General features: G+C 39.8%; 2 protein-coding genes across 3 annotated transcripts in view; one reads left to right on the top strand and one right to left on the bottom strand.

The window, feature by feature from the left end:
• Positions 1-5,631, top strand: part of TM6SF1 (transmembrane 6 superfamily member 1) — a 35,340-nt gene extending 29,709 nt beyond the window's left edge. The window contains exon 10 of the mRNA XM_075207912.1: positions 1,886-5,631. Within this exon, the coding sequence (XP_075064013.1) occupies positions 1,886-2,077 (192 nt within the window). The 3' untranslated portion in view covers positions 2,078-5,631. The remainder of the gene's footprint in view (positions 1-1,885) is intronic.
• Positions 5,632-8,452: 2,821 nt separating this feature from the next.
• The window catches only part of HDGFL3 (HDGF like 3), a 38,748-nt gene continuing 35,083 nt past the window's right edge, over positions 8,453-12,117 (bottom strand). For both annotated transcript variants that reach the window (XM_075207914.1, XM_075207913.1), the window contains one exon: positions 8,453-11,443. In XM_075207914.1, the coding sequence (XP_075064015.1) occupies positions 11,438-11,443 (6 nt within the window). In that variant the 3' untranslated portion in view covers positions 8,453-11,437. The remainder of the gene's footprint in view (positions 11,444-12,117) is intronic.

Here is a 12,117-nt window from a genome sequence, read left to right as displayed (position 1 = left end):
TGAGATAGGAACTGCAACTTCACTTATAGTAACCCAATTCCGGTGTTGGTCTGCGTGATACAGAGCAGTTACAATCCTCTTTTCCACTGTCTAACAGTGCCCTCACTGCGCTCCTAGCTCCAACGTGGTAAGGAGAGGTAGGAGTGCATGGTTGAGTTGGCCCAGTTATTTTCACAGCATTGGGGGCAGGATTATGAGCTGAACATCCAGCCGGGAGCACAGGTTCAAAGACCTACCTCCCCTCTATGCACTGGTGGAGTCCGCTGTGGAGACACCGACCGCAAGTAGAACTCTGTGAACTGGAAGTCTGGAGCATGTGGCGACAATAGTACCCGAGGACGTAGCTTCATCCGGCCGCGCACCGCAGCCCGAGTGTCAGACCCCTCGAGGATCAGGCAACACGCTGGGGCCACTCCACCAAAAGTTCTCCACTGGCACGAAGCAGAAAATCGTCCAAAGTTCGCAAAGGGGATCCAACCCAAAGTCCGTGACCGAGGTAAACCGCACTCTCCTTAGGGCGATTAGGGCAGTCTGTTCTGCGACTGACTGGTCTCCAATGAGTTCTGTGTGTGCCTGGCAGGTTCAGCCACTGCTGTGGGTAGATGACACACAGATTGGAGCTGATTGCTAGACAGGACAGAGGTATCTGTTGCAGAGCTCTGCAGCAAGATGTCTATCTGAGATGGTGTCTAAGCCAAGCCCCCACAGAAGCTAAAGTCTAAATGTTAGGCTTGCAGTCTCATAGATAACAAAAATGCTCTATGCAGATTGAGGATTGACATTGCCTTAGGACTGGGGTTTGTCACTTTTTAGTTTGGAGAGGGAAGGGAATTCATTATTATTGGAGTTTTAATAAATCTGCCAGGGAAGAGGTGGGTTAAGAAGATAGGGCAATGCATTCATAAGGAGTGTATTGAAACTCTTACTATATGAAACGTAGTGGATTACAGGTGCATGCCAAAGCATCCGCAAGCAGTCGTTTGTACCTACCTTAAATCTGCATAAATTAGATGCATAATTTTATTTGAACTTACAGTAATGCAACATAATCTAGTTGCCAATAAATCTTGCCTATATGCATCTGCTTTAGTATAACATCCTTTTTTCGTTTTACCAAATAACTCAGCAGTTTTTATTAAATGAAAGCACAGGTTTTATCTTTGTTTGCTATGTGTTACAGCATATTTTTTTGCATAGGTTTCTGTCCACCAATTTTCATAAATATGTACAGAATTGGCCATGGCTGTTTGAAATTTTGCATAATAGAATTCTAACTATTGGTATGACAAGCCATAAGCCCTAACAGATCTATAGAGCAGTTGACAGTCTCACAAAGAAATTATCCTCTTCAGTGTAGAATTGTATTTACCATAACAAAGAAAGATCTGATACACTCCTTATCAAAGCAATCAGAAGGAGCAGAACTGTCATCTTGACCTTGAATCATACTGGCCTTCATCCACTCTTGGGAGAAGCCTTTGCACCCTAGTGTGCCCAAGAGGAAATATCACCAGACGTGCAATGTGCACAAATAAACATTCAAAAGTGCAAGATACCACATTCCATTTTATTACAATCCTTTCCAATAAAGTACAATTTACTGCATGTCTTCTAAAATACTGTTCCAAGTAGCCTTTGTGGCTTAAATTAATTACAAGTGAGGGGGCAACAAGACTGCATTTATTACAGGTAGAATGTACAAATATGTGTGTATAAAGCTTTATTATTACATTGCTGAGTGTGCCTGCTATGCTTACACGTATTACAGATTTTTGCGGTTTGCAACTTGTGCACAGTCGGTATCATGTCACTGTCATGCAGTGTTTTATGTGTGTGAGAGAAACATTCTACTGTATTTATTGAGTAATTCTTCTTCCTTCTGCAGGCGCAGTTCTCTCACATTGGTGCTTCCCTTCATGCAAGGACTCCTTACATCTACAGAGTTCCCGATGAGGCTAGACTTGTAGTTTTAATCACAAATATACTTTTTGGGATAGTTCCACAGTTACTAGCCCATCGTTGTATAAGTAAGCCAGAATTTTTTGTGAAGATAAGATCAGGGCCCAAAGCTGAATAAAGGTAACGGATTACAACAAAAGAAAGAAAAAAATACTATCTGTGGAAGGCACACCTCACATGTGTATATTTTGTTTTATTTGGTTATATAGGATAATTGGTCAGAATGAAGGTATCCCCGTGAATTCAATTGCTATGCCAAAAGTCACTGATTTGGAAAAGAAAGAAAGAAAACACATAAAATAACCTTTATTATATTCAATTTAAAACCAAATGTGAAATATAAAAAATTTGAGTCAGTGGAAAGCTCATATAATATAGTATAATATTATACTGAGATTTCTTAATAGTGGTTCGTTATTATTAACAAGGTTCAATCACTTCCCTAAGCCAGCTCTCTCAGTGGTAGTGCGCTACTTAAATATTACATGTTACACATTGTAACTACTGATATATTAATAGTTAGTATGTGTCTCTATTAAAACTAATGCTATTCTTTGGGGGACCATAGTTTATATGCTTAATAGGGTCACTATAAGTCAGCCACTATTAATTCAGTATATGTGGTATGCAAATATCTTCTTTCACTTATGGCATGATCCGATATTGGGCAGCAAAGTATGTGGCTGTATGCTTCTCTATTTTGAATAAAGCAAGATTAACATCTAAACTAGAGATGTTTGAAAATTCTGCTTTCAGAGTAAGCAGAGTTATAATATAGGATCATGGGCAGCACGGTGGCTAAGTGGTTAGCATTTCTGCCTCACAGCACTGGGGTCATGAGTTCAATTCCCGACCATGGCCTTATCTGTGTGGAGTTTGTATGTTCTCCCTGTGTTTGCGTGGGTTTCCTCCGGTTGCCTCCCACACTCCAAAAACGTACGAGTAGGTTAATTGGCTGCTAACAAATTGACCCTAGTCTGTGTGTCTGTGTGTGTGTGTGTATGTATGTTAGGGAATTTAGACTGTAAGCTCCAATGGAGCAGGGACTGATGTGAGGGAGTTCTCTGTACAGCGCTGCGGAATTAGTGGCACTATATAAATAAATGTTGCTGATGATGATGATAATCTCAAATGACAGTCTTTGAGTGCAGATCGTTTAAATTTTAGAAGTAACAGGAAATTTCGTCTAATTGCAATTATTCCTAATATTACTGCCAGCTTGATCTACGATATTAGGTTGTAGATGTACATAGATTTCTAAATTCACCTAATCAGTCGTCTAGTATAGGCTTGTAAAAATTGTTGTCCGTATTGAACATCTGTGAAATTAAACTCTAATTGATATGTGTGTAATAAATCTAACACAAGGGCTAATCCCTATGAAGGTATGGAACGAATAGAAGTGTAGAATATACAAACTTCCCTAGTTATTAATTAGATATTGACCGTATATATAGGTTAGTGAGTGAAAAGACTCCAATTCGAGGCATGCTCTGCCAGCCATCCGTGTCGGCCGCGCGCCAGAGAGCTCTTCTCTATCAGGGAGAATATCCTTACCTCCCTGCGGCTGACTGCCACACAAACTGATAACTGTGTATCACAATAGGAGGGTATTGCGGGCCGTTCCATAGGAGACCTGTTTACTGGCCGTTCAACTCATCTGTCGACACGCGCGAACACTGGGCCTACCTTTCGGTGATCCTGCTGACCACCACCGGCGTCCCCATAAGGCCCCTGCTCTAGCTCCTGCTGCAGCGAAGCACACGCTCTTACTACTTCAGAGCCTGCCTGCACACCTGGTGCCAGCACTGCTGTAAAGAAACTGCGCCGTAGCCACCTGATATAAGACGCTGCATCGGGGGTTCCATTCAAGTCCCCGCTCAGCCATCCGAAGTGGCGCCTCATCTCTTGAACTCTGCCGGTGGCCAGATTCCTCTCGAGGGTCTCCCTCGTGTGCCTTCCCTGCTGCATTCTGCCGGAAGTGCTGGGCGCCATTCCCAGCTTCTCTTCCGGTGCCTCTCTCCCTCTGGCAGCTCTGTGGTGACTCGGATCCCCTTCTATCAACTGAGGCCAGCTTTCCTGAACAGTCGACACAGCTGGTAGACAGGGCTACACGGCTTCTAGCATCCTAAACTCACGCCAGGTCTGACATGAACTCTTGCTCCTATCCCATGGGCTTTTAGCCTCTATAAGCTTGCATCTGCAGCCTGACAACTGGGCACTGCTGCCAACTAGTGGCTCCCAAACCACACTGCTCCTGATATGCTCCAAACTTACATAGGCTATCAAAGTGAGCTGCGACTAAAGGCATTTTTTTTTTGATAAGTGCCTCCCACATTGCTCTCCCACCTTTCCCAATTCTCTGAATTATGTGATGGAGATCCCGGTGTGCTACCTGACCTCATGGCTTTCTAGACCACTATGTGGGGAATGTGACTAAAGGTATCTAAACTATTCGCTTCATCCATGTAATTCAAGGCTGCTTTTCTAACGTAACCGCGGTACAACGCTTGCCTCTCATGGGCAAAGACAGGAGAGGTCATACAAAATGGAACTCTGAAAAACCTGTGGACACTGCACAGAGTTCGGACCTCAGACAATTCCTAAAGACTACCACACCTTCTTCTGCCTCAGCGTCTTCGCCTGTGGCCTCATCCCCGAGCTCTTCAGCTTCTGATACTCCCTCTTAAGCTGACATGGCGACACCGGACCCGACCTCCCAAACTGGCCAAGACCTGGGTGCTATAGTGCGACTTATTAAGTCGCTTCCTACAAAAGAGGCACTTCCGACAAAAAAAAAAGACTTCCAAATTCTGGTGACCAGGCTCCATGAGACTATTCGGAAGTGGCTCACCTTCAAGCGGAATTCACCCAGTTGGCATCCATTCACTTCGACAGAGCACACAGGGCCCTGAAACTACGAGAAGCCCAGTCGGACCAACCAAGAGACGTCATGTGCCGGCTTCATTACTATACGCAGAAGGAGGTTATCATTCAAAAAGTGAGAAATCTTGATGGTATTGACTATAGTGGACATAAAATACAAATCTTCCAGGACCTCTCTTGACACACCCTCCAACTCAGGTGCATGCTTAAGCTCCTGACCGATGCTCTCCACACCCGGAACTTCAAATACAGATGGAACTTTCCATTTGACCTTCCCCACAGTGGTCGATTAGAAATTGTGCGATCTCCTTCAGACCTTACGTCATTTTGCTCTGCACTGGACATCCAAAATGTACACCTCCAGGAGTGACAGAAATACTTTGCGAGACTCCATCCTCAGGCTTCAGAAACATGATAGCTGGAGACCCGAGATCTTCTAAATGGAGACAGACACCACGGAGAGATTCGGTCACCTGTATAGCGCACCTTTGACTTTCTATATCACAGTCACCTGGCGGGCCTAGTATTGGCCTCGACTTTCCCCTTCAAATGCCTCTTGCTGTTACCAACGATAAAGTCTACTGTTCTGGTTTGCTGTTTTTCTATTATTGTTCTTTTTTTACAGGTTCCATGGAACAGAACGTGGACTTATATGATGGATTTAAGGTTTGCAGACTGCAGTTTTCAAACAAGTGTTTATATTGAGCCTTAACATCTCTTACCACAGTTTAGTTACCCAGATGAGGCTTTCACCCTCTCCCCCTCCCCTAAGGGTAGCCTTAGGAATACCAGTGGGTATTCCTAGATCAACCCCATAGTTCTACTTTATAGCACCCTAACCCATATTTGGCTATCTAAGCAGGTTCTTGTACCGTAGTTACAGGGTGTCTTACCTTCCCATGTAGAGACCTACGTAATCTAGGGGCTCCACTGGATGTGTCATGCTCCGGATGCAAAGCCTCGTTTTAAACGTGGCATCCTGTACCGGTGTAGACATCTTTGGGGACTCCAGCTTCCACATTTTCCTACATATCACAATGCAGTCATGTTGGGAAGGATTGTGGAATGGACAATCTCAACCAGTGGTAAACAGTCAATTGACATTGAAGGCGCATACTTGCCTTCCCTCCCCAGGTATACCCCATGGCTTAGCAAATTACCCACTATTAAACATCTCACTATTGGCCCCACCATTTCAAGGTGGTCAAGACTCTGACTGCTTACTCATATATCCTCTTCTATTTCACCTTTGTCTCTCATCTTTAGCAACCCACTGTTCCCGCCGGGTTTACGAATTAGCACATTCACAACCTGGGCTGAAGCTGGGATCATACGTGTCGGCCAGCTGATTGGTTCCTCGGGTGTGCCTCCCTTTGACATAGTCCAAGCTAAATGGGAACTACCGAACTCGAAAAACATTTCCTGACTTCGGGGCTCCCCTGCAAAGATGTAGTAAGGGACCTCACGGGTTTTGAATCGTTGTGTCACGCTGCCGGATGCTCTCCCCATCATCTCTCTACATTCTATAAACTCCTTATTGAAAATTTATGTAACTCCTTACCTAGATTTACCAAGATCTGGGTGACCGGATTCAGGATGCAGATTGGTCAAACATCTTAGAAAATACATATGCATGCTTCACTAGTGTAGCTGTTGTGGAAACACATTACAAGGTTTTGTCACGTTGATGTAGATGCCCAGATCAATTAGCTAGAATATACCCAGGAGTTTCAGACGTGTGCTGGAGCTGCCGAGAAGCCCACGGTACTCCCCTTCATATTTAGTGGGATTGTTTAATACTTCGACCATTTTGGACCCAGGTTATAGCAGTCCCTACTGCTATTTTGGGAGACAAGGTTCCCCGACAATCCTACTTTTTGGCTACTAAATAAGACTAATACCCTGATCTCCAGTTTTAAAAAAGCAATCTTGAAAAACCTTATCAGTCGCCAAAGCAGTGATACCAACTCATTGGAAGTCCCTTATCCCTCCGTCCATTAAGGAATGGCTCCACAGAATGGAATTTAATAGATCAATGGATGAGTTGATTGAGCGGTTAAGTTTGGAGACTATTGTGTTATATGGGGGTTATGGTTTGAGTTCCAGGACACAAGAAAGCTAAGACCTTTGATAAGCTCAACTCCTTGCTCTCCAGTGAGAACTTCTCCCTAATCACTTCAAACATTAGATAGCTCCATTCCTCCCTCTGATCGTCACCCATTCCCACTCTTATTATTTTTTTTGCCTGCAAGTGCCGCATTTTAGCTACCTTTACTTGAGAATGCTTTTGTAATCCACTGTTATGTATATTGTTATAATTATATTGTTAAAATTTGGATAAATAAATATTAAACAAAAAACTCCAATTCAAATCAGATCTGTCTCGATCTGTCTGCTTTATTCGAAATAGAGAAGTGTATAGCCACATACTTTGCTGCCCGATATCAGATCATGCCATAAGTGGTTGTGCTATAGTGACCATATTAAGCATATAAACTATGGTCCCCCACCCCAAAGAATAGCGTTAGTTTTAATAGAGAGACACATACTAACTATTAATATATCAGTAGTTACAATTTGTAACATGTAACATTTAAGTATCAGACTACTACTGAGAGAGCTGGCTTAGAGAAGTGATTGAACCTTGTTAATAATAACGAACCAAATCTGAATATAATATTATACTCCTGAGCTTTCCACGGACTCAAATTTTTAATATTTCGCGTTTTGGTTTTAAATTTAATTTAATAAAGGTTATTTTATGTGTTTTCTTTCTCTTTCTTTCTTTTCCAAATCAGTGACTTTTGGCATAGCATTTGATTTCATGGGGATACCTTCATTCTGAACAATTACCCTATATAACAAAATATACACATGTGAGGTGTGCCTTCCACAGATAGTATCTTTTTTTTTTTCTTTCTTTTCTTGTATGCTATTCCAATACTACAATTTTACATAAAGGGGACATGCTCCCAAATATTTTGATATAACTATTATTAACATTTCAGAGATATTTGGTATTACTAGAATGGGTAAGATTGCAAATGGAATCTAGCTAATTACATCAGATGTTTTCTAGTGATATATAAAATTATTCTTTAAAGGGTGACTGATTTTTACCTTATACGATATACATCCAGCAAGACGAGGATCATATTCTTGATATCTGTGTGCTGTAAATATACATGTTTTATCTGGGGTAAGAGATTACCGCACAAATCTTATTTTAAGCTATTCCCACATTACTTTAAATGGTTTAGCCCAGTAACCATATGTTAAGTAGATCAATTAAATATGCTGTACAAAGTGAGAGCATAGTCCAATGTACAGTACAAGAATGATAATGAATTACTCAGAGGACTAAACATGTCATTTTATGAAACTACTGATATTCAATATAATGGAGTGTTCTACCACAATGATATAAAGTACTATTCTCACATGGTAAGGAACCAGCTCTTCTACAATCAAATCATTATAACAACGCTTAATATAAAGTTTCCAGTAAAGAAAGCATTTGGGAACACATTTATCTAGCTATTACCAAAGCATCAAAATAGTAATCCTTAACCGCAAACATTGTCTGTAATAATAACCAACACCAGTGTTTACAGAAGTTTTTTGTTTTAATATTTGTGTTACATATATTGTAAATTAAGTCAACTGTGACCTCTTGTATTCCTTACAATCTTTAACCTTATTTCTGACATACATTTGGGGTGTTCATTTTGTTAAAACAGCAATACAACTTATATGCGATGTGTTTCAACTACAAACATTGGCAATGCTAAAGATGCTTTAGAGAATGAGCAGAACAAATACAGAGAAAATGTTTTCACCAAAAATGCAATAAAATAAATAAAATCTAATATCACACTAGCAACAGTATTGTCCACATGAAAATACATTCTGGAATGACTATTTATTAGTATTGTAAACTAAAAAAAAAAATTGTTGGGTATAAAATAATCCCATCTTCCTCCTTACCCCATACATTGGCAGATTAGGGTGAAATGTGATAACAAAGTGTTACCATATTATACACTAGGAAAAGCTAATGATCTTCACTGTTATGTGCCTACCACTGTTCTTGAAGTGCACCGCCCAAAATCCTTATCAGATCCTCAGTCAGCCTGTGCAAGGACTGTGTCAATTGAACTTCCACAACACAGAGGGCTACAGTGAAGATGAGAGAACTAAGGGATCATTTGAAACAATGTAATAACATGAGGCAAATTCAAATTTAAAGCACCAAATCTCAGTAAAGAGAACTTTGACGCTGGGCCAGCACTACCACTAAGCAAACCTAGGAGGTTGCCTAGGGCACTATGGTGCTCCTAAAACACTGAGTGAAATAATGTTACCCTTTCAGTGTCTTGATTGTATATGTGGTATGAGGAAAAATATTTGTTACATCACTGCAGAGTGCTTTCGCAACTGTTCTGAAGGAACACCATTGCACATCACAGGAAATTCAATTTTCTCCCTTTAAGGGGGGGAATTCAATTAGCAGCCAAGTGTTTCTGGACCATCTGTGAGACACTTCGAGGTATAGATTTCATAGAAAGCTCCGCTCATTTTCCTTCGCACCTGAACAATGAGTGGAGATTTCTACCGTAATTGCCGATGAAGTGCGCGTTGCGATGTCTACGCTCCACAGCGCTGCCTAATGAATTCCCCCCTTAGTCTGTAAAAGTTTTAGAAGCATAAACTTATGTAAACAGACAGCCACTGCAGGCAACTGGTAAAAGTTACAAAGTCCCCCCTTAATTTTTGGATATATACTAAGCAAACCGTGATGTTTAAATGCTAGTAAACAAAAACATATTATTTAATTAACATGTAATTTTAAATTACATTTAACGGGATACAGGTTATAGTAACCTTAAATTAAAAGTGTCTGTTCAATATTTGCTTCATTTTACTATATAGTGGGCCCGATTCATGTTCAGACGTCCCTTTGAGTGTCACCTCTTGTGTGAAATAGCGGTTGCTGGTGCTCAGAAATGGAGCTTACACCAATGAACACAATTGCATGCAATTCATGTCTGAAGGCAAATAACACTTACGTCTGTCTACAACTTGAGGAGTAGAATAAGGGATGGAAGAGGAGAATGAACATAGGCAAAGTACAATAATTGTGTGCCAGCGCCGATGCGACTGATTCAAGTCCTGGTTTTCACTAAATTTAATTTTTTGTAGCTGTATCATTTGCACCAGCTACAGGGCAGGTGTAAGTGCTGAATGATAGTGATGATTGACACTGCATAGTCTTTGTATTAAAAACTACATGTATGCTTGCCACTAGATAGCACAGAATATTTGTATGCAAGAGAAAATATAAAAATGCGTTGTATGTACAGCAATAAGAACATCCTGATTTATGTTTTTCATGTTAAAAAACAAAACACTTATTAATTATTATAGCAATATAAGCTGTTAATTTATTCTATAATTTTTTTTTTGAATTTGTTCTGATGGAACTTTATATTGCACATATGCATGTGCGTATCCTGCACTGCGTTCTGTCTGGTAAGATATGGCAAGTAAGGTTTAGGTAGAGCGCACTTATACCCATCAACTACAAATTGAAATGTATCTTGTGATACGCTTGGATTTGAATATGGTCGAAACTACACTTCAGTTTTTAAAATAAAGTTGCGTGCAGGTGGCGTCCAAACATGAATCGAGCCCAGTGTGCGCATGTTTCTGGAATTTCTTTCCACATTTTATTACAGAAATAAAGAAAGTAGTTTGTAAGTAATAATAACGGAATACTAGTATTAAGAAAAGACATTCATTTTTCATTAACATTAAATTCCCTTTATCAGCCTTTGTCTCTCTTCCTCTTGGATGTGAAGGGTTAATTAGTAAGAATAGTCCTATTGTTGACAAACCATGTTTAAAAGCTGCCATTTAATTTGTACTGAGAATGTACAAAGATGTGTAACATTGGACAGTAAACAGCATCTAACATTTACAGGTGAGCAAGTAATATATTGATTTAACTCATTGTGCACTGACATAACTATCAATATCTGCAAGCCTTGCCAACACAGACTCAGTTTGGAAGATTGACAAACAATGGAATGGTGCAATCAGTAATAGAAAACATTAATATTTAACATTCAATTTGATTTACCGTATAATATATTTAGTGTTATTAAACAAATCATACAGGTAAATCATTTTGAGCTTTATCGTGGTAACTATATTTGGGATTCTCTCAAATTAACCTATTTACTGGAGAGTGATTTAAAAGTCCCCCTGTATGAAAATACATGTATAAATGACCTAACTATTAAATGTTCTCAAGATTGAAAACAAAATTACACATATCGAAGGCTGTGAAAACATAATAGTAGCCTGTTTAAAGGGCAACATCATGCAAGAGAATAATGTAAAATGAAAGGCTGCCCCCTAGAGGAGATACACTTCTGATGACAGCAAACACAACTAACAGGAACATGGCATTTTATGCATACAAACTGACAATCTCTTGGTGGCAACAATTAAATGCGCTGAATTATATCAAATCCATGAATACTAAACTGCGAAATATGGACCTCTTCCCACGGTAGGATGTACTTGGTTAAGTCTGAAAAGAAAAACAGAAATATCAATTTCAGAACATTTATATATGTAAAATTTCTCTCATATACAGACTTGGTTCCATCAAGCATTACGCATCTAAAGTGTCATAAGACATAACACATGAACCCAACAAACATTTCTTAGTTGAATGTAAATAAAGGGAACTTTCATTTGACACAACAAAACCAATGTACTCTAGCAAATACTCCATGTATGTGAACATTATAAAAATAAAGTCTCTGGGCCCGATTCGTTAAGGAAAGTAGGGCAAAAAAAGAAGTAAGTTTTCTCCTGGACAAATCATGTTACACTTAAGGAAAATATTGGCTGTTTTTTCATGCAGCACACGAATACTTGATAACTTTATTTTTACACTGAAATTTCAAGATAATCTAGAACATGCCCTATCCCAACTAAATATGTGTCATCTCAGTTTAAATTTACCTCCTCCTCCAATGCAACATGGTTTTGCCCAGGTGCAAAGTTACTCTTTTTTTTTTGCTTTACTTTCCTCAATGAACCAGGCCTACTGATTGCAAGTATTGTAGAAAGTATAGTATAGTATATACATTCTTAGTGTATATACTATTATATTACATATGCAAGTACAATGTTGGTATACATGAATATAAATCAAGTTTGTATGCTTGCTGTCTTTGTATATTAAGGCAAATAAAG

The sequence above is a fragment of the Mixophyes fleayi genome, chromosome 4, assembly GCF_038048845.1.
Source record: "Mixophyes fleayi isolate aMixFle1 chromosome 4, aMixFle1.hap1, whole genome shotgun sequence".
Taxonomy (NCBI): domain Eukaryota; kingdom Metazoa; phylum Chordata; class Amphibia; order Anura; family Limnodynastidae; genus Mixophyes; species Mixophyes fleayi.
Note: the sequence above shows the minus strand (reverse complement) of the source record. Positions and strands in the feature narration are given on the sequence as shown.